Source organism: Globicephala melas, chromosome 8 (genome assembly GCF_963455315.2).
Source record: "Globicephala melas chromosome 8, mGloMel1.2, whole genome shotgun sequence".
Classification (NCBI taxonomy): domain Eukaryota; kingdom Metazoa; phylum Chordata; class Mammalia; order Artiodactyla; family Delphinidae; genus Globicephala; species Globicephala melas.
This window is the reverse complement of record NC_083321.1, coordinates 6,226,135-6,247,838: the sequence shown is the minus strand read 5'-3', so window position 1 is coordinate 6,247,838 and position 21,704 is coordinate 6,226,135. Positions and strand designations below refer to the sequence as shown.

The 21,704-nt window shown below is 52.0% G+C and overlaps 2 protein-coding genes and 1 non-coding gene across 8 annotated transcripts; 1 reads left to right on the top strand and 2 right to left on the bottom strand.

Annotated features, from left to right (window-relative positions):
- Positions 1-107: 107 nt before the first annotated feature.
- Positions 108-2,379, bottom strand: B4GAT1 (beta-1,4-glucuronyltransferase 1). The gene is made up of 2 exons (XM_030833516.2): positions 1,214-2,379; positions 108-972 (listed from the first exon to the last, which is right to left on the bottom strand). Exons 1-2 carry the CDS (start codon positions 2,267-2,269, stop codon positions 781-783), a joined length of 1,248 nt encoding a protein of 415 aa, XP_030689376.1. The 5' UTR covers positions 2,270-2,379; the 3' UTR covers positions 108-780.
- A 474-nt stretch (positions 2,380-2,853) lies between these two features.
- TRNAS-GCU (transfer RNA serine (anticodon GCU)) lies at positions 2,854-2,935 on the top strand. The gene has a single exon. It is a non-coding gene; the product is annotated as a tRNA-Ser (tRNA).
- Positions 2,936-8,123: 5,188 nt separating this feature from the next.
- On the bottom strand, positions 8,124-16,820 carry SLC29A2 (solute carrier family 29 member 2). 6 transcript variants are annotated; one of them, XM_060302901.1, is made up of 13 exons: positions 16,625-16,814; positions 16,070-16,267; positions 15,758-15,839; positions 14,165-14,325; positions 13,792-13,931; positions 13,272-13,406; positions 12,529-12,626; positions 12,223-12,307; positions 11,520-11,656; positions 11,153-11,258; positions 10,969-11,054; positions 9,900-10,099; positions 8,124-9,253 (listed from the first exon to the last, which is right to left on the bottom strand). In XM_060302901.1, exons 2-13 carry the CDS (start codon positions 16,117-16,119, stop codon positions 9,142-9,144), a joined length of 1,392 nt encoding a protein of 463 aa, XP_060158884.1. In that variant the 5' UTR covers positions 16,120-16,267; positions 16,625-16,814; the 3' UTR covers positions 8,124-9,141. The 6 variants fall into 6 exon arrangements, with proteins under 6 accessions (XP_060158884.1, XP_060158885.1, XP_060158883.1 ...); XM_060302902.1 differs by having other exon boundaries at positions 9,900-10,095; positions 16,070-16,820; XM_060302900.1 differs by having other exon boundaries at positions 16,070-16,814.
- Positions 16,821-21,704: the final 4,884 nt, after the last annotated feature.

Sequence of the window (21,704 nt, the reverse complement as noted above, 5' to 3'; positions counted from 1 at the left end):
TTGCAGCCAGCGCGCCTCGGTCCGCAGCCACCACCCACGGCTTGAAAGGGGAGAGCCCGCGACCTGCTCCCCCACCCCGCCCGGTTCAGGAGAGTAATGGAGCCAGCTTTAGGTGTGAACACTCATTTATTTACACATTGTAGTCGGTAGGCAAATTACCCAGCCCAGCCTATTCAGAGGTCCAGATCTCAGACTCCCACGCACAGAGCCTGCAGACCCATCCCTTCTCCAGGGCCCCCGAGACGGAGGCCTAAGACAACCAGGAAGTTGCCCAAAAGCTAAGAACTAAATTCAACGCCTTCAACTGATTTCTTTCCAAAATGCCCATTTTGTTAAGTACTCGGACTTCTCAGCTCTGCCCCATTCATACTTTTTGCTCTCCTATAGCCCACCCACCCAAGAGTGTTAATAACAATAATAATAACAACAATAATAATACTGTAATAATATTAATAATACTTCACATTTGTACGAAGCTTACAGAATGTTTTCACATGTAGCATCTCATCTGAACCTCCCAACAGTTCTGTGAGGTAGGTATTCTCACCTCCCTTTAACAGATGGGGTAACTGAGGCTCAGAGAGCGAACGGGATTTGCTCAAGGCCACACAACTAGTGGTTAAGCTAGGACTTGATCCCAGCATCCCATACTCAAGTCCAGTGTTCAAACACCACAGCTACCACTGTAAAGTGGAGTGACATTTCTTACCCCAGTCAGGCCTGAGGCGCGGCCTAAGGAGTGAGGAGGCTGAGACTTCTCAGACTAGGGGAGGGAAGGGCTCAGCAGTGACGCGGGGAGTCAGGGTACTTGGCCTTCAACTCCTGTTTGAACTGACGGTAAAGGATCTTATTGTGCTGATTTTCGGCCTCTTTCTGGGGATGGAATTTCAGAGCTTCTTTGAAGCCCTTATGAACCAGGAAACCTTCGTTCAACACCTCGAAATCGAATCCTGCCACGTGCAGCTCACAGGCCTGTGGGGGAAGAGACAGGTCAGCAAAATTTGATGACATTCTTAGGGCAGAGACTGACATCCCTGCTCGCTCCAGCATTCCCATTCCTCTGGAGGCATCCTGGATCTTCCAACCATCCAACCACCTCCTGAACTATGATCCCTCCTGCCTCATTGCCTCTTTTCCATCCAGAGCCACTCATAGCTCCCTGACCCCACCATCCATCCTGCCCCATTTCCCCTGCCCTCTCCCTTATGAGCACCTGGCTGATACGATTGAAGCCATACTGCCGAAAGCGCTCGTCGAAGTTGGGCACCTTGCCTCCGGCCACGTAGAATGGCTCCCAGGGGTCTTGCCAGGGCACCACGTAGGCAGGCCTCAGCAAGGTCTCTTCTGGCAGGTTGACCCAGCGGGAGTAGTTGGTGGGCGCCTGGCAGGGGGTGCACAGCCCATAATAGAAGGGCCGCACCTCGCCCACCTGGTAGAGCTGCAGCAGCTCGTTTTTGTTCGTGGGCATGCGGCGGGCTCGACGGATCTCGAAGGCAGGCACCACCAGCGCTGTGCCCGCCCACTGCTTGCTCTGATCCAGCATTTCTCGCAGGCCTCTCCACAGCCCCTCACTGGGCACCATGTCCACGTCGATTACCAGGGCATAGTTGGCCCCCTCACGAGCCAGATTCCTCAGCAGGTTATTGGGGTAGGAGACATTGGTGCCCAGCGCGTAATTGATCCCGGGCTGGGCCACCCTGGCTAGCTTGTCAAAGACCTCCTGGCAGGACCGCAACAGGGCAAACTCCCCTGGCTCCCGGGGGTCGGGCACGGCGGCCTCATAGCGTGAGGGGCACACAAGGTGCATGGCAACCCTGGCACGCATATCGGGGCAGTGGCTGCTCAGCGCGTAGGTCAGCACCGTGGCCAGCTGCGCCTCCTCCTTGGTGGCGGCGAACACCGACACGGATAGCGGGCCCTCCCAGCGCTCCAACAGGCCCGATAGGTGCAGCAGGTTGTCCACACTGGCGTGAGTGGCCAGGATCACATCGTTGGGGTCCATGGTGGTCTTCAGTAGGCCCCTGTAGACGCGATAGTCGCCGCTAGCGTCCAGGACGCCTCCGGAGGCCAGCGCGGTGCGAAGCTGCGCCTTGACTTGGTCCACCGACCGCGGGGACGGGGGAAAGAATTCAAAATATTGGTCTTGCTCCTCCTGCCCGTGCAGCCCGGACAGCAGCGACAGGTAGAGCAGCTGCAGCATCGCCACCAGCATTAGCGCGGCCAGCAGCAGCTGGTAGAAGGCGCACCGTATGGCGTAGGACATCTGCATGGCTCTCGGGGCTCGCGGCGCGCAGCAGAGACCACCGGGCCGCAGCCTCTGCCTGCCGCCGCAAGCCCGGATTTACCGCAGCCTGCCGAGCGCGGCCGAAGCGAGCCGAGGCGAGCCGAGCCCCTCGCGCAGCCGCGCCCGCCCGCCCGCGCCGGCCTCGGGCGCGCCAGCTCGCCCCCTGTGCGCCGGGAGGAGCTACTGCATTCTCTGCCCGCGCCGCGCGCTTTGTAAACGCTGGAAACTGGCCGCCACCGCTCCGCCGCGCCTGCTGGGTTCCCAGAAACAGGCACCCCCCCTCCTCCGGGTCAGTGCGCGACCTCCTGGACCAAGCGCGTCCTGAAACCCCGGCGCGCTCGTCCCCGACTTAGGGAGGGGAAATTGTGGCAGAGCTTGGCTGCAGAGTGGTGAAGGATGGCGCGGGTTCCCGCCTGTGGCAGGCGGAAAGGAACACAAAAAGCCCCTTTCTGTCCGCCGTCTCTCCCTCCTCTAGGTCTCATCACGTCTGTACTGAGGAATGCTTGCGAGGGTGCCGGGAGGCGCGGAGATGAGAGATAAAGGAATGTGGAAAAGAGTGCTGCACGTGGGACGAGGTGGCCGAGTGGTTAAGGCGATGGACTGCTAATCCATTGTGCTTTGCACGCGTGGGTTCGAATCCCATCCTCGTCGGTCGTGTTTTACAGTGGAGATGATTCTTAATTTTCACAACCCGATGTCTGGAGCAGCGGGTCAAAGAGAACTGAACAGGAGGTGGGACCCAGTTCCGTCCGGACCGGGCCTCTCTTCTGTCTTTGTTCAACCTGCATTCCTGGCCGTTTCATACTCCAGGTACCTGGACCTTATGGGAGGAGGTTGGAGGTGTGCTTTTCCTTCTCCCTAGAAAGAGGGCCCGGGGTTTGGTGGCACCTAAAAACCAGAACCGGAATTCTGGCCAATGCTAAATTGGGGGCCAATATGTTTTCCGCAGGAACTAGAGAAAACCACCCTGGAGGAGCTGCTCTGTCTAAAGTACTGGAACTTGACGGTGGCAGTGGCGGTGATGCTTGATCATTTAAATTATTAATCTATTCAGCGCACTGATTCCCCTCCCCCAGCACTTGTCCCAGGGCAGAGACCTTGTTTGTATCCACACACCTGCCTCCCTAACACACACACACACACACACACACACACACACACACACTTAAGCAGAAGGCCTCGAATATCTAACACCAGTCAGCGTACACAGAAGGTGCTTGATAAGTGTTTGTGGAATGATTGCTCCATGGACTCTTTCAAAGAGGAGAGGCTGTGGGGAAGGGCAGGTACTTTGATATGTATTGTAGTAACTGTTCGAGCGCTGTGAATCTTGGAAAGGTGCTTTAGGACAGTCAGGGGAGGACCTGGAACGTCAGGATAAGGTGTTCGCCGGCTACTCCACACACAGTAGGGAGCCAAGGTTGTTGAGTTGAAGAGTGATCAGGAGACCTATATTCTGCGGCTCCAGCTTGTGGAATCTGATGCTGTCTCCAGGTAGACAATGTCAGAACTGAGTTGTGTTGTAGAGCACTTAGCTGGTGTCAGAGAATTGCTTGGTATGGGGGGGAAAAAAACCACGCATCAGAATTGATGCCAAAATTGTCTGTATAGAAATAAAACTGAATTTTGTGTATTCTTGAATCCTGCAACTTTGCTGAAGTCATTTATTAGCTCTAATTGTATGTGTCGGTGTGTGTATTCTTTAGGATTTTCTGTATGTGTGTGTATCACTTGTGATTATGGATAATTTTCCTTCTTCCTTTCCAATTTGGATGCCTCTTATTTCTCTTTCTTGCCCAGTTGTTCTGGCTAGAATGTCCAGTACGAAGTTGAATAGATGAAACGGTGAAAGCAGGCAGCCTTGTCTTTTTCCTGATCTTAGGGGGAAGACTTCAGTCTTTCATCATTAAGCATGAAATTGGTTGTGGATTTTTCATAAACACTCTTTATCAGGTTGAGGAAGTTCTTATTTATTCCTTGTTTGTTGAGTGTTTTTATCTTGAGAGGATGTTGGATTTTGTCAGATGCTTTTTCTGCCTCAGTTGAGATGATCATGTGGTTTTTCCCCTTCATTTCATATTTGGTGTATTACAATGATTGATTTTTGCAGGTTGAAACACCTTGCATTCTAGAGTAAATCCCACTTGGTCATGGTGTATAATTCTTTTAATATGTTGCTGGGTTCAGTCTGCTAGTATTTTGTTGAGGAATTTTACATCTATATTCCTAAGGGATATTAGTTTGTAGTTTTCTTTTCTTGTGATGTCTTTATCTAGCTTTGGCATCAGGGTAACGCTGGTCACATAGAATGACTTAGGAAGTGTTCCCTCCTCTTGTATTTTTTTGAAGAGTTTGAGGACTGGTGTTAATCCTTTAAATGATTGGTAGAATTTGCCTGGGAAGTCATCTGGTCCTGGAGTTTCCTGGGAGGTTTTTGATTACTGATTCAATCTCATTCCTTGTTATAGATATGTCCATATTTTCTATTTCTTCTTGAGTTACTTTTGGTAGTTTGTGTGTTTCTAGGAATTTTTCCATTTCATCTAGGTATCTCATTTGTTAGCATACAGTTATTCATAGTGTTCTCTTATAATGCTTTTTATTTCTGTATAATCAATAGTAATGACCCCCTTTGATTTCTGATTTTAGTAATTTTCAGGTCTTCACTTTTTTTCTTAGTCTACTCAAAGGTGTGTCAATTTTATTGACCGTTTCAAAGAACCAACTTTTGGTTTCATTGATTTTCTGTGTTGTTTTTCATATTCCATTTTGTTTATCTCCAATGTAATCTTTTTTTTTTTTTTTTTTGGCCACATTGGGTCTTCGTTGCTGCGCACGGGCTTTCTCTAGCTGCGGTGAGTGGGGGCTACTCTGCTGCGGTGCACAGGCTTCTCATTGCGGTGGCTTCTCTTATTGCGGAGCACAGGCTCTAGACACACGGGCTCAGTAGTTGTGGCTCACGGGCTTAGTTGCTCCGTGGCATGCCCACTCTAATCTTTATCATCTCCTTCCTTCTGCTAGTTTTGGGTTTAATTTGCTTGAGATCCTCCTTTTTAATGAGGCATTTACAGCTGCAAGTTTCCTCTCAGCACTGCTCTTGCTGCATCCCATAAAGTTTAGTATGTTACCTTCATTTCCATTTGTCTCAAAGCATTTTCTGATTTCTCTTTTGATTTCTTTTTTAACCCATTAGTTATTTAGGGGCATGTTGTTTAATTTCCACATATTTGTGAGGTTTCCAGTTTTTCTATTATTGGTTCCTAGTTTCGTTCCACTGTGATTGGAAAAGATACCTTGTGTGATTTTACTCTTTTAAAAATTATTGCAGGGACTTTCCTGGTGGTCCAGTGGGTAAGACTCCACGCTCCCAATTCCGGGGGGCCCGGATTGAATCCCTGGTCGGAGAACTAGGTCCTGCATGCATGCCGCAACTAAGGAGTCTGCGTGCCGCAACTAAAGATCCTGCATGCCACAACTTAGACCTGGTGCAGCCTAAATAATTTTTTTTTTTTTTTTTTTTTTGCGGTATGAGGGCCTCTCACTGTTGTGGCCTCTCCCGTTGCGGAGCACAGGCTCCGGACGCGCAGGTTCAGCGGCCATGGCTCATGGGCCCAGCTGCTCCGCGGCATGTGGGATCTTCCCGGACTGGGGCACGAACCTGTGTCCCCTGCATCGGCAGGTGGACTCTCAACCACTGTGCCACCAGGGAAGCCCCTAAATAAATATATATTTTTTTTAAATAAATATTTTTAAAAAATTATTGCAACTTTGTTTTGTGAGCTAATATATGATCTTCCCTGGAGAATGTTCCGTGTGCACTTGGGAAGAAGGTATATTCTGCTGTTTTTAGGTAGAGTGTTGTGTGTATGTCTGGCCTGTTTGGTTTGGAGTGTGTTCAAGTCCTGTTTCCTTGTTGATCTTCTGTCTAGTTGTTCTATCGTTTATTGAAAGTGGGATCCTGAAGTCTCTATCATTGTAGAGATGTCTGTTTCTCCTTCAATTTTGTCGATTTTGGCTTCATAGTTTTTAGGACTTTGTTGTTAGGTGTGTATATGTTTATAATTATTATATCTTCTTGATGGAGTTACGCTTTTACGAATATATAATATCCCTCTTTGTCTCTTCAATGATTTTTTAATTAAAGCCTATTTTTTCTGATATTAGTATATCCACCCCAACTGTCTTGGTTACTGTTTACATAGAATATCTTTTTCCATTCTTTAACTTTCAACCTATTTGTGGTTTTGGCTCTAAAGTGAGTTTCTGGTAGATAGCAAGCATATAGTTGAATCATTTTCAAATCCATTCTGACAATCTTTGACTTTTAATTGGAGAGCTGAATCAATTTACAAACCAGCAGGTGTCCTCCTCATAAAAAGGTGAGCAACTGGAGGATAAGGACTGACCTTGCAATGTTTGTGTCCCTCCACCAAGCCTGTCTCAGTGCCCTCCACACAGAGCCCTCTCCAACTGTTTGCTCATGGACACTGGCTGCTTCTGAGGGAACCTGGGCCTGTTGGCAGAGCTGTGTCAGGCTGGGGATGTGGCGGTGGCCAGGGGGGCTGGGCATCAGGAGAGGGATGAGCCAAGTGTAGCCCATCAGCCCAAGAATTTTTCTAACATCAAAACCAGCTGCATCCTGATCTGATGGGAAAGTTGGGCTAGGTACACGGGGAAGGAGGACAGGAAGAAGGAATTCCATGTTGTGACATCATAAGGATATCTTTCTGGGCCCATCGTCCACTGCTCAGCCCAACCCGGCTGAACGCGGACCAGTACCACTGGGTTCCCCAGGGTGGCTGGGTCTGGCAGGTCTAGGGAGCTTTTGGGTACAACAGACAACAGTCTCTGAAGGTAGAGAAGGAGAAGGGGACCTAGGAAGTACTGGGGTCCTGCTCCCACCAGTCCCAGCCAAAGGGTACAGCTAGGTCTAGTGGTCTGCACAAAATAATCCCAGAACTACAACTACCATTTAGTAAATGTCAGTCTGTACTCCAGTGCTTTCTCCAGGACTGCAGTCTCCAGGAATCCCAGTTCCCACTGCTGGGAAAGGGCCTGGCTTCGAACCCAGGACTGTGGGTCAGGGCACATGCACTTAACCACCAAGTTAAACGGCCTCTGTAGAGGCAGCAGCCTTCTCTTCTGTGTGCCTTCTCCTCTCTCTAATCCCCTGGTTAGGCCTCAGGCCTAAGGCCCTTCAGCGTTTGTCCCCAGCCCACTGCCCCAGCCTCATCCTCTCCCGTCCCTTTCCTCACACCCTAGGAGTTTCCGCTCCCCCGTGACCTGTCGCCAGAAGTCCCCACTGTTCCCTGAATATTCCGTGTCCATGCCTTCCACATTTTCTGGTACCTCTCCTGGGATGCCCCTCCCCTACCTCAGCCCAGCAAGCTCATATTCATCCCTCAAGGCCCAGCTCAGGGGACACCTCCTCAGGGATGCTTGCCCCAACTTCCCAGTTGAGATCACTGGCCCCCTCTTCTAAGAGTTTCATATTACACATTCTGCAGTGTCCTCACAAGCCCCATCACAAGTTACATTCTATTTCCCATGGCCTTGGGAGGAGGGTCACAACTCCTTCGCTGTGGGGAAGCAGAGGACACCGGTGGGGGAGAGAGCGATAGTCATCCATGCGGCCAGGCACTCTGCCCGGGAGCACAGGGCTCCTTGCAGGCCAGTACCCCTGAGCCATGATGTGGTCAAGAGGGCCCAGCGCAGGGATGCCCACAAATCCCTGCCACTCTCAGGGCCTTGGTCATCCCATCTGTCAAGTGGGTACAATCATCCCCACCCCACCCAGCTCATCAAAGCCAATAGAGCTGAAAGCACTTTGGAAAGTGAATTCATTGTACAAATGGAGAAGGTTATTATTAGACCCAGGAGCAGGGTCAGAGAGAAAAAACAAGCAAAAAGGTGGAGTAAGTGCTTAGGGCTCTCGCCTTGAGCCCCTCAAGGAAAAGGGAAGCAGGCCGTGGGCAGGAAGAACAGCACCTACAGGGAGGTGGGGGCTGGGTCCTGGCTCTGCCAAGAACTGGTCACTTCCCCCTGGGACTCGGTTCCCTCACCTGTACAGAGGGGAGCACAATCCCTGCTGGCCTCCCTCCAAGGGCCTCAGTGTGGCTTCAGTGAGACAGCGGGTGCAGAAGAGCTTTGCAAACTGTAAAGTGCGGCGCACACATGCAGGCTAACTGCAGTTCTGCGACCCAGGCCCAGCTGGGCTCTGGGGAGTGGACACAGTAAATGCTGGCGACGAAAACCCTGTTTGAGGCCCAGAGGGTCCTTCGAGCACCCTCAGATCCTGAACTCCTTCTCCCTGTCCCCTCAACTTCCCTGGAATCCTCTGTTCTGGAGTCCAGGAGACTTGACCATGGTGTCACTGAGGCCTGGAGAGAAGAGGAGCTCCTGTCCAGGGCTGGTCCCCACTCCCACTCTGAATCTGAAGCTGCGGCCACACGAGCCACACAGTTGGCAAGTTCCCACCTGTGGCCTCTGAGCCCCAGCACTTGGCCAGTGAGTTTCTCACGATTAACAAATGCACTCCTGGTGGTGAGGAAGGGCCATTGTCCTCGGCCCTCTTTTTCCTGATCATCATCCTTTCAGTGAGGTCTGTGTGCATCTAGATAGTCTGTCTCTGCGTCAACTCCACTCCTGGGGAGGGTTAGAATGGCAGGTGGTGAATTCTTCCTTGCAGCACCCGAGGTGGCCACCAGCCCAGGAAAGAGAGCAGCACCCGCCTCTTCCTGGGACCCTCGGACCGCGGGGCCCCAGCCCAGCCGAGGCTTGAGCCTGGCCCACCATTCCCCCTGTGCTGGGTTTCAGCTCCGAAGAGAAGATGCTGGGAGAGACCTGGACGGAGCACTTCAGAGCAGCGCCTTGAGGAGGAAGGAGAGCGAGGCTCCACAGGAGAGCCCCAGAGCCAGGAAGAAGGTCATGAGGGTGCCGGCCACCTCCCTCTCATGTGGCAGCACCTGCCTAGAACACACAGGAGTAGGAGCTCTTAGAAAATGTCAGGCCCAACCTGGACCCAGCCCTGTGCCCTCCGCCCTCCTAACAACAGGACGCCTGAGTTCTAGTCTGGGCTGACCCAACCTCTGGTCGCTATAATTAGGCCCTTCTCTCTGGACTCCAGTTTCCTGATCTGTAAAATGGGGCCACTGGACATAGACATCTCTCACGCCCCAGGGGCCTAGATGCAACTGCCTTCCTTCCTGGCAAAATGTCCCCTACCTGGTCCTCCCGGTCACCTCTGCTCTCCCCGGATTCTCAACTCCATTTTCCCTAGAGTAAATAGCCCAGGAACTCTGCTTGTGATCAAAACCTTAGCTCCCTTGCAACTGAGAATTTGGGGGAGTAGCTGGGCCCTAAGGAATGACAGTCCAACCCATTTATTTCACAGATGGCGAAACTGAGGACCAGAGAGGAGGCCCCAAAATCAGTGCCTGGGCTACTTTACTGGGAAGGAACCTCCCCAGCCAAGTCCTCCTCTCCCCAGCTCTTGGCCTGGGACCGGCTCAGCAGTTAAAGCCTGACCTGACAGGTGGCACCAGTGAGGCCCCTCAAAGAGCTAGCCCACCTCCCTGCTCCCAGGCCCTCCCCCCCACCTTCCCATCCCCCAGACCTGGGCGCCAGGCACATGGTGAGGGACACCAGGTAACCATTTGAAACAGCAAAAAGCAGCATGAAAGTGATGAAGTAGGCGTCCTGTGGGAAGAGGATGGGCAACCGGGACCTCTTGGGCACGTGGCACAGCATGAAGAGTGGCACAAACAGGACGCGCAGGCAGACCAGCAGGGGCAGCAGCCGGCTGTCTTTGTCTGGCTGCGGCAGAAGGTTGGGGTGAGGGTGGTCCCTGGGAGCAGGGTCTCTGCTCCGGGGACACCCCAGATAGACTCAACTATCACTTCCCCTGACCTACTCCATGTGTGCCAGTGAGGACCGAGCACTTGGGCCTCTGGAGAGCGAGCGGCTGGGCCAAGGCCACCCAGCAATCAAGGACCAGCCTGGGGCTAGACTTTGCCTCTCCTGAGCTCCAGTTCGTGCTCTCTCCACGGCAGAACTAGACAAGCATCTTCGGTTTTCAACGTCGGTGGCTCTGATCACCCCTGGGTTCCAAAGACCCCTTTGGGGAAGATGGGTTTGGAAGCTGGGGATCCAGGCCCTGTCCTGGCTTGGATGCACAGCTTGTGGGATCTTAGTTCCCCGACCAGGGATTGAACATGGGCCCTTGGCAGTGAGAGCTCGGAGTCCTAACCACTGGACTGCTGGGGAATTCCCAGAGCAGCTGCTCTTTGATCTACTTTGTTTGTTGTATGTCCTTGGAAGTTTTCATGTAAAGAAGCAGCATCTTGGCTAAAAGCAATCTAAATACTAGGAATCTTGTCTGACCTCCCACGTGGTGCAGGAAACTCCACATAACCGCCTCTAAGCACCAGGGCCTGGGCCCTAGGCTGGATGCTGGAGACACAGGTCAATTGGACAAGGCTTCTGCTTTCAAAGAGTTCACAGTCTAAGCCCTGGCTTGCATATCTCCAGGGGCCAGGTGCTCACTGCTAAACCAGCCAGCTGTTCCATTACCAGACCCAGACCAGTGGGACTGTTGGGACATCACCTTTCTATGCTCTTTCACACCCTCTGATCCCCGACTGCTTCCCCAAACCGTCAGATCACCCCAGCCTAGGTGTGCTCACCCACAGGAAGTAAGAAGTCAGGCTCCGTCCCAGACAGTCCATGACGTTGAAGAGAAGGAAGCAGCAGATGGGGTTGAAGAACTGACCTGGGAGGGAGAGAGGGCTTATCCTGGTCCTGGCTGCCCTCTTCCCTCTCTGCCCTTCATTCCCACTGCCCTGTCCTCTTCCGCTTCCCAGCACTCACTCCACTTCCCAGGGCTGGTGGAGCTGGTCACCATGGCTGTGATGGCTGGGAAGACGGACAGGGTGACTGTGAAGACCAACACGAGGCACAGCGCCGTCAGCCAGATCTGGGGGTCGGAGGCAAGGGTGTGAGCAGGCAGGCAGACCCAGAGCCCAACACGCAGCCAAACCCTCCTGCTCAAGCCCTGGCCCAGGAACAGGGCACTGGGGCCTGGCCCAGCATGTCTCTGATCCACCATGACCCTGTCACCTTGGGTGGACCAGGTGAGTACAGGCCTCAGCGCATTCTAAGAGTCTCTGGGGACGGCTGGAGAGAGCAGCCCTCTCTTCCCCAGGGGTGGTGGTTGGGGGCTATATCCAAGCCAAACCTTCTGGAAGACAATGAAAACTGAAGGTTTCCCTGGCTTCTGGGGTTCCTCTGGCTCCATCTCTGTCTCCTTCTCAGGGTCAAGGTCCAGAGTCAGCACTGCCCTTTGGGGGCTGTTGGGAATCCCGTTCTTCTCATCTGGGGCAAGAGGGGAGGGCAGGGTCATGCCTGTGACCCACACTTGTGACAACCAGGCCCGAGGGAAGGAGATTCCAAGCAATTAAAACAAGTGACCCTCCACCAGCCCAGGGTGCAGGCAAAGAATTAACAATGGAAAGATGCCGAGCTACTATTTATTAAGCCCACACTTGTGCCTGGCAGAGTTAAGCACCTTAAATGGATTATTTCACTGCCATTGCTTTACAAATAAAGAAACTGAGGCTCAGAGGGGTTACATGACTTGACTAAGGTCACACAGCTTGGGTGTTATGAAGCTAGAATTCAAACTCAGACACACTAGGATCTAGAACTTGTATGCCTGAAGCTCTACTGCCTCCCCATTTTATAGAGGAGGAAACTGAGGCCCAGAGGGCAAAGGGATGACTTTAAGCCCATTGACTTCCCTTCAAGATCTTCTGCCTCTGATTACACGAGGCTACTAGGGATGAGGGTTCTAGTTGGGGACGGAGGGGAAATGCTTCCCTGTGGTGGTGGCTCTAGCCTCTGCTGGGACCTCCACCTCCCTGGCAGGGTCCCGGGCTCACCAGGCTTGAGGAGCTCAGCTTTGGTCTCCAGCTCTTGACCTTGTGCCTTTGATGGTTTCTTGGCCAGGTAGTAGCGGGCAAACTTCTGCAGAAGGAAAGCGTTGTCCCTGCCTGGCTTGGCTGAAGTGCCTGGATCCCTCCCCACCCTGTTGACTTAGAGGCTGGGGTCCCCCAGTGGCTGACTCCTTTGGGGATCAGGGCTGGGCCCAGGTCCCCTCTGCCTCCTTTGGCCTCTCTCAGGGCCTCAGACTCAGAGCTGTATCTGTGATGCTCTGAAGTGGGCCTTGAGCCCAATACCAGGCTCACCAGGTGGGGCAGGCTCAGGTAACACACGATGGACATGAGGATGCCCACGCAGGGCGTGATGAAGTACCCCAGGGCGGAGGTCTGGGCATCCACGCCACCTGTGCAGAAACTTCAGCTGCAGAAGGGAGGTGGCTGGTCCACCAGCTCCCGCAGGGCTAGCAACTCTTTTCCTGCTTCGCATTATGCATGTCTCAGATTCACCTCCCGGCATCTTCCACTCCTCCCACTAACAGATTCAGGACCCTTGTGCCGGGGGCCCCAGCCCAGCCCTTCACTCCTCTCGCTCTTCCCCATGTGTCATTTTTGTTGAGCACCTACTATGTGCTCATTATTACTGCATGCTCCTTACAATCTGAGGATGGAGCTATAATAATCATTCAGGTGGGGAACCTGACACAGGTAAGGGCCAGCCAATGCCCCCAGCTAGGGAGCAGTGGAACCGGGATTCAAACCCAAGTCTATCTGAATCCCAAACCTGTGCCCCCTTCCCTCAACCTCAGCCTACTGCCACATGCCAGTGCTGGCCTCAGGGATCCTGCCCCTGGCCCCAAGTTAACCCAATCCTCACCTAGTCATTCTCTCATTGTATAACTCAAGAGCCCCAAACCCAATCCCCAGCTCCCCCATCACCCCATCACCTCCATCTCCACCAAAGCCCAAGGCATCCTGCTCTTGGCACATTCTCTCTGCTCCCCAGATTCCCAGAGGCCACCCCTGCCCTCCAGCCACCCAAGTCTACTCACTGGCCATGGACATGAGCATGGCAAGAGCAGCGAAGATCCCAGCCAGGCCCTGCCCGCTGAGGAAGAGGGTGCTGTACGTGGAAGGCATGGTGCCCAGTTGCCCAAAGAGGCTGCCCTGCAGAACCGCACAGAAGGCTGTGGAGGGACAGGATTGGGGGCCGCTGCTCAACTAGGTAGGCCTTGGGGACTCCCTGGAGGAGGTGTTGGCAGGGTGCCTAGGGGACTCCGGACTAGGTTGGGTAGGCATGTTCCGAGGTAACACCCCACATTCATCCCTCCTCCGAGGTGCAGCCCTAGGTGTGAGGGGCTAGGGGCCAGGAGACCTGCTCTTAGGTCACTGTGGGGCCTTGGATGAGTGACTTTTCTTCCCCACTGGGCCTCAGTTTCTCATCAGGGATATGGGTGATGCTACTGCTGTCTTCCCTTCTTGGATACCTTGGGCCCTTTCAGTAAAAAGAAGAGGCTGGGCTGAAGCCCTGGGAGGCTGGGTGGGGAGATGGGGAAGGACAGTGGTGCTCACAGTTGATGAACCAGACAGAGGCCATGGTGATGGAGAAGAAGGGCTCGGGGCTCATGTCCACCTTGACCAACACCGCCGTCAGGGTAAAGAGCAGCAGGATGACCAGCAGGCTGCCCAGAATCCGCACAGTCTCAGAGATGCTGCTCAGAACGGAGGAGGGCAGCGTGGGCATCGCTGGGCCCAGGCCAGGTGAGGGGAGGGGGCAAGAGTCTCATCCCAGGGCTGGACAGTGGGGGCTGGGGAGAGATGCAGGGGGGAGGGGAGGAAGCATGGGAGGTCTTCCCTGGGCCCAGATGGAGCTGCCTCAGCAAAGGCGGGGAAGGGACAACAGAGGGATGGCCTGGCATTGAGCCCAAGGGGCAGGGCTTCTCACCACTGGTACAGGAAGGAGTTGAGGAGTGTGAAGAGCAGCAGAGGCAGCTGGGACAGCAGTGTCACCCAGTTGTTGAAGTTGAAGGTATCTGCAGGGCTCATGTGGTTGGTGCCCAGGGTCTCAGTGGTGCCGTTGGCCCCTGCCAGACGCCCCTGGAAGTACTGCCAGGATGCCAGGGGAGTGGGGTACAGGGTCACCCTACAACCTACCCTCAGGAACCCCCCAGCCTTCTCCCTCTGCCTCCTCCCATGCTTGGGATTGCTCCGTTAACTTCTGCGGGACTGACTCTCTGTCTTTGCACCGTCCCCAGCACCTGGCACACAGTTGGAGCTCGATGAACGTGCATTGAATTGAACGGCTGAAGTCTGGGACCGAGCCCAAGCACTAAGAACCCCCAACTTGGGCTTTGCTCCATCTCTGGATCACCCCTCCTGTCCTGTGCCCTGGCTCCAGCCCCCACCCCCACTCCTGCAGCAGCTTCCAGGTTCCCCAGTACTTATGGAGCTCCTACTGTAAGCCAGGCTCTGGCCCAGGTGCTGACCAACTGCTTTCTCTCTGGAACACACATCCTGCCACGACTCTGCTTAACTCCCCTGCTCCCCGTCCATGGCTCCCTGTTGCCTGCAAGGCAAAGCCCCAAGGTTTTGGAACAGCATTTGGGCCCCTTCAGAACCAGACCCTGGTCTCCCTTTTGGGCCCCATTTCCTGTTCCGTCCTGCTAAGCTCCAGTCACCCCAAGCTCTGGCCCTTTCTCTGAATAAGCTGGTACTCTCCTGCCTCTCGGTGTCTTTGCAAGGCTGCTGTCTCTGCCTGGAGTGCCCTCTCCCCTCCTACCACTCCCCTCCCCCAACACAAATGCTTTACCCAAGTTACAAATCACCTCTTCCGTTAAGCAGAAGGAATTGCTCCCTCCCCTGGGGACCCACAGGGCTCTGCTCCAAGCCTGGGATGGCACGTGTCATGTTACATTATTTATACTTCTTATGCACCCATCTTGCTCTCAAGACCATGGGCTGATTCATCTCTGGGTCTCCAGGGCCCAGCACAGAGCCAGGCACTAAAGAGGCATCTGGAAAGTTGTTGCATTTAATATATAAGAATAACCCAGTCCCAAGGAGAACACCAGCCCCACATTCCTGCCTTCCCTTGAAAGAATGTAAGCTCCGTGAGGATGAAACCTTCCTCTGCTATGTTTCCTTCTGTACCCCCAGTGCCAGGAATTCTAGGTGTACATTAACTATTTGTTGGATGAATGAATGTAATTCATGCTATTTCAAAGAAAACCAAAGGCTTGGATAACCCAATTTTTGAGTGACTAGCAAGGAATAATGACAAACAGGGGAAGTAGGTGGGTAGCTCCTTGCTGGTTCCACAGGATCCCCTGACCTGGTGGCCTTGCCCCTCTAGGATCTGGGCATCCCTCAAAGCTTGTTCGTCCTAGCCATGAGAGAGGCACCTCCCCTCTCTGAGGATCCTGCCTCAGCCGACAAACGGACGTAATGTGGAATCAAAGGCGGCGTGGTGGGGAAAGGCAGCTGGAGGGACGGACGGTGGTTGTGACCGTGGGGCTGTCACTCCAGCCATGAGTCTCACCGGGATGGCTGTGATGAAGAAGTTCCAGGGAAGGAGGGTGCCCAGCCCCAGGATGAAGAAGCTGATCCCGACCAGGTGGTAGCTGTGAGGATCATTGAGAAGGTCACCCGGAGGACGTCCCGCTTCGGCGGCCCCTCCCACCTCCCAGGGCAGCTCCTCCAGAGAGCGGACTACAACCCCCATCACCCAGGCTCAGGCACCCGAGGGAGGCGGCTGACGGGAATTGTAGTTCCAGCTGGTCTGCTTTGCGCTTTGGAGAGCCCGAAGGGAGCGGGTCTGAGCTGCCCACGGCCACCGGATCCCCATACGCACCCCATCCGGTCCCCAACTCGCCTGTCCTGCGGGGCGTCTCCTCGCGCCATGGCCGCCCAGCGGGATGCGCCCGGGTGGGAGAGAGATGGGGAAGCCGCACCTGCACCTGCTCCGGGGCCCGTGGGCCGAGCCGGGGACCCAGGAGGCTAGGTCTTGCAGGTGGTGGACAGGGGAAGGGGGGGTCGGGTCTCCCCGAGTCTGGAGCGGGGTAGGGGGAGGCTGGAGCCGGGCAGGGAGCCTCGGGCCGATTTCGCCTAGTCTCAGGCTCCGCAGGCTCCGACCTCGGCTCCGCCCCCGGGGCGGGGACAGAGGGTCGCACCACCCCTCCCGACCTCAGGACTGGGGACTCCAGACTCCCGCGTCTGACCCCGGCCCGACCGTGCCGTCCCCGGACCCCAACGCACCCCGTGCCGCCCAAGAGGCGGTGGCCCGGGAAGATTCCCCCGCCGCCTCCCCTCTCTGCGGGCGCCTGGCCCGGACCAGTGCGGGCGGGGTGGGGGGAGGTAGTGGGGAAGGTGCCCCCCCACCCCCGCAGCGGAGTGCTGTGGAGCTGACCTGGCTCAGTGTTCTCCCGGCTCCGCCAAGTCGGAGGTGGTGCCGTGGCGCTGCTAGCGCCGGCTAACTTGGGAGACCGCCGAGGGGCCGGGTCGCCGCGCGCCCGCCAAGCCCCGGCCGAGGGTGTAATCCGAGAGCGGCCGTTGCTGGGGGAAGCCAGAGAGACCGTCTGACGCCAGCGGTCCTGGCGGGCTGCGCCTAGATGGGTTCCCCGGGAGGCAGAGGGGAGGGCCAAGTGCAGGTGCCGGTCTGGAAGACAGACGAACAGATGGACCCTTCTTCTCCAGTGGGTGCCTGGGGAAGCGCCGGGACTTTGGGGCGCACAACGGAGGGGCGAGTCCCACCGGGGCCTCCAGGCGGGTTTCCCGGTGGCGGTGTGGCTGAGCTCCGGAGCAGTGAGGGGCTAAGCAAAGGGTCCGGAGGAATGAGTGAGCCGGCGGTGAGCCCAGACCCGCTCCCTAGCCTCGCCTGGTGCCCTCCTACCACCGCCGCTTAAAAAAAAAAAAAAAACTTTCAGCGGTCCCACCTCACATCTTATCAAACATTAAGATGCATCCACTTCCCACTTTTTTCCGTTAAAAACTTTGAAAGGTGATAGACCATTGCCCTTTTGTAATTAATTCTCTCTAACTCATATAATTTACGAGTGGGTTTGTCTTCTCTTCAATCGCCATGCGTATTGGGGATGCTGGAGAAATAAGAGGTTTTAAATCACAAATTATTTTCATTAGTAATGACATTTTTTGGCCATTTCCAGGTTCTTGTGTTTTGTTTTGTTTTGTTTTTCTCTAGCCAACTGTGAGTATGTGAAGCAAAGACTGTACTTACCTTTTTTTTTTTAATATTTATTTATTTGGTTGCACTGGGTCTTAGTCGTGACAGGCGGGCTCCTTAGTTGTGGCTCACCGGCTCCTTAGTTGTGGCATGTGAACTCTTAGTTGTGGCATGCATGTGGGATCTAGTTCCCTGACCAGGAATTGAACCCGGGCCCACTGCATTGGGAGCGCGGAGTCTTAACCACTGTGCCACCAGGAAAGTCCCTACTTACCTGATTTACTGTTTATTGCAAACATCTAGCGCCACTGCCCGGTACATAGCAGGTGCCTGATAAATGTTTGGTTAATAAATGGATTGCAGTGATATACAAATGATTTTAGGGAGAACGGAGACATCATTAAATTACAGTGAGTGAGAAAGTTATTCTCTCTTCAGTTTGCTTTCAAGCTTTCGGAGTACAACAAGGGGGAAAGTCTCAACTGCGGTGCTAGCATGTTTCTAACACCTGTTAATCTCTCTCTCTCTCTCTCTCTCTCTCTCTCTCTCTCTCTCACACACACACACACACACACACACACACACAAACTGGCCTCAGGGCTTCTGCTGACAAATTTACCTAAATAGAGATTAATAACTTATGTTAATTCTATCTATTTTTATAGTTACTTTATTTTTAGGGCCACTTATTTTAGGGCTACTGGTTTCCTATTTATTATAAGATATACTTTTTCTTGAAAATGAATTCATTTATACACTTAATGGGGGGGGCACAGCTGTGACACAAGTTTCCATGGAAGTACATGAAGAACTGAGGTTTAAGGAACATTGCATTTGTGAGGCTGTGAGCGAAGACGATGAAGGCGTTTCACCGAGAGAACAACCCGTACCACGGTCAGGGACATAAGAATGCCGACACATTCTGGGACATACAAATAGATCCCTTTGGCAGGCACTGCAGGAGGAGGGGACAGAGCTTCTGCGACAGCCGGTCTAGTTATGAACGGCCTGAGGGCTGAGTAAGGAGTGTGGATTTCATTTTAAAGGAGGGGTTCTCCACTCAATCAGACTCAGTCATCCTTCTAAGAGAAAATATTTTGTTACTATCCTGCAGTGAAATTCATCCGTAATAAAACCTATCTATATATGCAAAAGTTAATGTCAATAAAATACCCTAATTGTACTACCCAGGCTAGAGAGAAGTATCTAGTAATAAAATAATGTGTGTTTGAATATGTTAATGCTCAGGCACAGTGAAGCAGTCTGATTCTGGCCCCTCTTTATAAAACTACTGTTCATGCAATGGCTGTGGATGCATACACAGTACAGGCGAACCAGCCACTCCAAGACCACTAGTTTGCTATTGGTGATGTGATTTTCTGAAAGGGTGACCAAGTCTTGGCAAAATTCCAAACAAAACAAAGTGCAGCTGTCCCTCTACATAGAGAGTCTCTGCGTTACTGAAAAATGCAGTGTATACTCGAACCTTACAAATAATACATTTTATCCATACATGAAATGTGATTAGTCTAAGAGAAAATTATCAACATGGTTTTCAAAAATAAATAATAGATTTTATTTTTAGTACTGTTTTAGATTTACAGAAGAGTTGAGTAAATAATACATAGAGATCCATATACTCACCCTTGCACTCCATTGTCCAGTTTCCCCTATTACTAACATCTTGTGTTAGTGTGGTACATTTGTTACAATTGTTAAACCAATATCAATATATTATTATTATTTTTAAAAATAAATTTATTTATTTATTCATTTATTTAATTTTTGGCTACATTGGGTCTTCGCTGCTGCACACGGGCTTTCTCTAGTTGCAGTGAGTGGAGGCTACTCTTTGTTGCGGGGCGCAGGCTTCTCATTGTGGTGGCTTCTCTTGTTGCAGAGCACAGGCTCTAGGCGCGTGGGCTTCAGTAGTTGTGGCACACGGGCTTCAGTAGTTGTGGCTCGCGGGCTCTAGAGTGCAGGCTCAGTAGTTGTGGCACAGGGGCTTAGTTGCTCCGCAGCATGTGGGATCTTCCCGGAACAGGGCTCGAACCCGTGTCCCCTGCATTGGCAGGCGGATTCTTAACCACTGCACCACCAGGGAAGTCCAATATATTATTATTAACTATAGTCCGTAGTTTACATTAAGATTCACTCTTTGTGTTGTACAGTCTATGGGTTTTGACAAATGTATAATGTCATGTGTCCACTGTTACAGTTTCATGTAGAATAATTTCACTGCCCTAAAAGTCCCCTGTGCTTTACCTATTCACACCTTCCCTCCATCCCCTGAACCCCTGGCAACCACTGATCTCTTTACTGTCAATATAGTTTTGCCTTTTCTGAAATGTCATATAGTTAGAATCATACAGTACATAGTCTTTTCCCAACCTCAGCACTACAGACATTTGGCTGGATAATTCTTGGTTGTGGGAGCTGTCCTGTTCATTGAAGGATGTTTAGCAGAGTCCTAGACCACACCCACTAGATACCAGTAGCACCTTCCCCCAGTTGTGATAATCAATGTCTCCACACATTGCCAGTTTGCCCTGGGGGCAAAACTGCGCCTAGCTGAGAACTGATGTTCTGGAGTCTTTGTTCTCAGCTCTGTCAGACCCAACACCCTCTTTTTTTTTTAATTGAAGTATAGTTGATTTACAATGTTGTGTTAGTTTCAGGTGTACAGCAATATATATATATTCTTTTTCAAAATATTTTCCATTATAGATTATCAAAAAATATTGAATATAGTTCCCTGTGCTATACAGTAGGTCCTTGTTGTTTATCTTTTTTATATGTAGTAGTGTATATCTGTTAATCCCAAACTCCTAATTTATCCCTCCCCTGCTTTCCCCTTAGTTAAACATAAGTGTGTTTTCTATTTACAAACATTCTATTTCTGTTTTGTAAATAAGTTCATTTGTATCGTATTTTTATTTTTTAAAAATTTATTTATTTTTGGCTGCGTTGGGTCTTTGTTGATGCGCACGCGCTTTCTCTAGTTGCCGTGAGCGGCGGCTACTCTTCATTGCGGAGCTTGTGCTTTTCATTGCGGTGGCTTCTCTTGTTGCGGAGCACGGGCTCTAGGCACGCGGGCTTCAGTAGTTGTGGCTCGCGGGCTCTAGAGCATAGGTTCCGTAGTTGTGGCGCACGGGCTTAGTTGCTTCGCGGCATGTGGGATCTTCCCGGACCAGGGATCAAACCCGTGTCCCCTACATCCTTAACCACTGCGCCACCAGGGAAGTCCCCACACTCGTTTCTATCTTCCTCCCTGACATCTCTTTGCTGATACGGGCCATGAAGAATTGGGGATTATTGTTGCCACAGTATAACATGCCTACCATTACAGCTCTAACTTGTCAAGAAGTTCTTCCTGTTACTCTATTTAAAATTCCAAACCAATTTCCCCATCCCACAACCCTGCTCTACATTTTCTTTTTCCATAAACTTAACACCTCCTAATTTTTTTTTTCTTTTTTGGCCACGCCACATGGCTTGCAGGGCCTCAGTTCTCCCACCAGGGATTGAACCCCTGCCACAGCAGTGAAAGCCCAGGATACTAACCACTAGGCCACCAGGGAACTCCCTCTCCTAATTTTCTTAGACAGAATGTCCGTTGTTTGGTCTGTCTGTCCTCACTAGACTGTAAGCTTCACAGGGGGAGAAACATTCATCTGGTTCGTACACTGATGTATCCCAAGTGTCTTGAGCAAGATCTAACATGAATATTTGTTGAATGAATGAATAATGCTTTCCTACTTGTATATAACAAGTTTTTTTCCCCCATGAATGTTAATGGGAATCTTTCTGTATCTGTGGAATCTAGTACCTTCAGGATATAGCTTTGTTCTATCCTTTCATGTGATTCCTCCTCTCCCTTAGGACATGTGTGCTTTTTCCATCTATGAGCTCTTTATATATAAAGGCCATTCCTTGTTTTGGAAAAGTGTGATACTATATCTTTTAATAATTTTACTGTGCATTGTTTTCTGATCTCTTCACTGGGAATGCCAGTTATCCTATGTTTGACTTCACTTATGAATCTTCCATCTCTATCATCTTCTTTATAATCATTTTACATTGTTGCTCCCTCCCACTATGTTCTGGCTCAGATATAGGAATCTTACTCAATTCCAGCCAATGAAACCAATGGGATAGACCTGTAGGGGAGGGCGTCTGTCAGAATCCTGGGACCGAAGCAGATAGCACAAACTGGGACAACAGTATTATCTACAAAGCTACGGTTTAGAGAAACAAGGGTCGGAGAGCAAGAGCAGAGGGCCATCACCACACCTCAGCCTGAATT

Coding starts and splice junctions, on each gene's coding strand:
- SLC29A2 (XM_060302899.1), bottom strand. CDS start 15,940: ATGGGGGTTGTAGTCCGCTCTCTGGAGGAGCTGCCCTGGGAGGTGGGA. Junction 14,326..15,757: donor TCTTCATCACAGCCATCCCG/GTGAGACTCATG, acceptor GCATCCTGGCAG/TACTTCCAGGGGCGTCTGGC. Junction 13,407..13,791: donor CTCTGTCTGGTTCATCAACT/GTGAGCACCACT, acceptor GTCCCTCCACAG/CCTTCTGTGCGGTTCTGCAG.
- B4GAT1 (XM_030833516.2), bottom strand. CDS start 2,269: ATGCAGATGTCCTACGCCATACGGTGCGCCTTCTACCAGCTGCTGCTG. Junction 973..1,213: donor GCTTCAATCGTATCAGCCAG/GTGCTCATAAGG, acceptor CTTCCCCCACAG/GCCTGTGAGCTGCACGTGGC.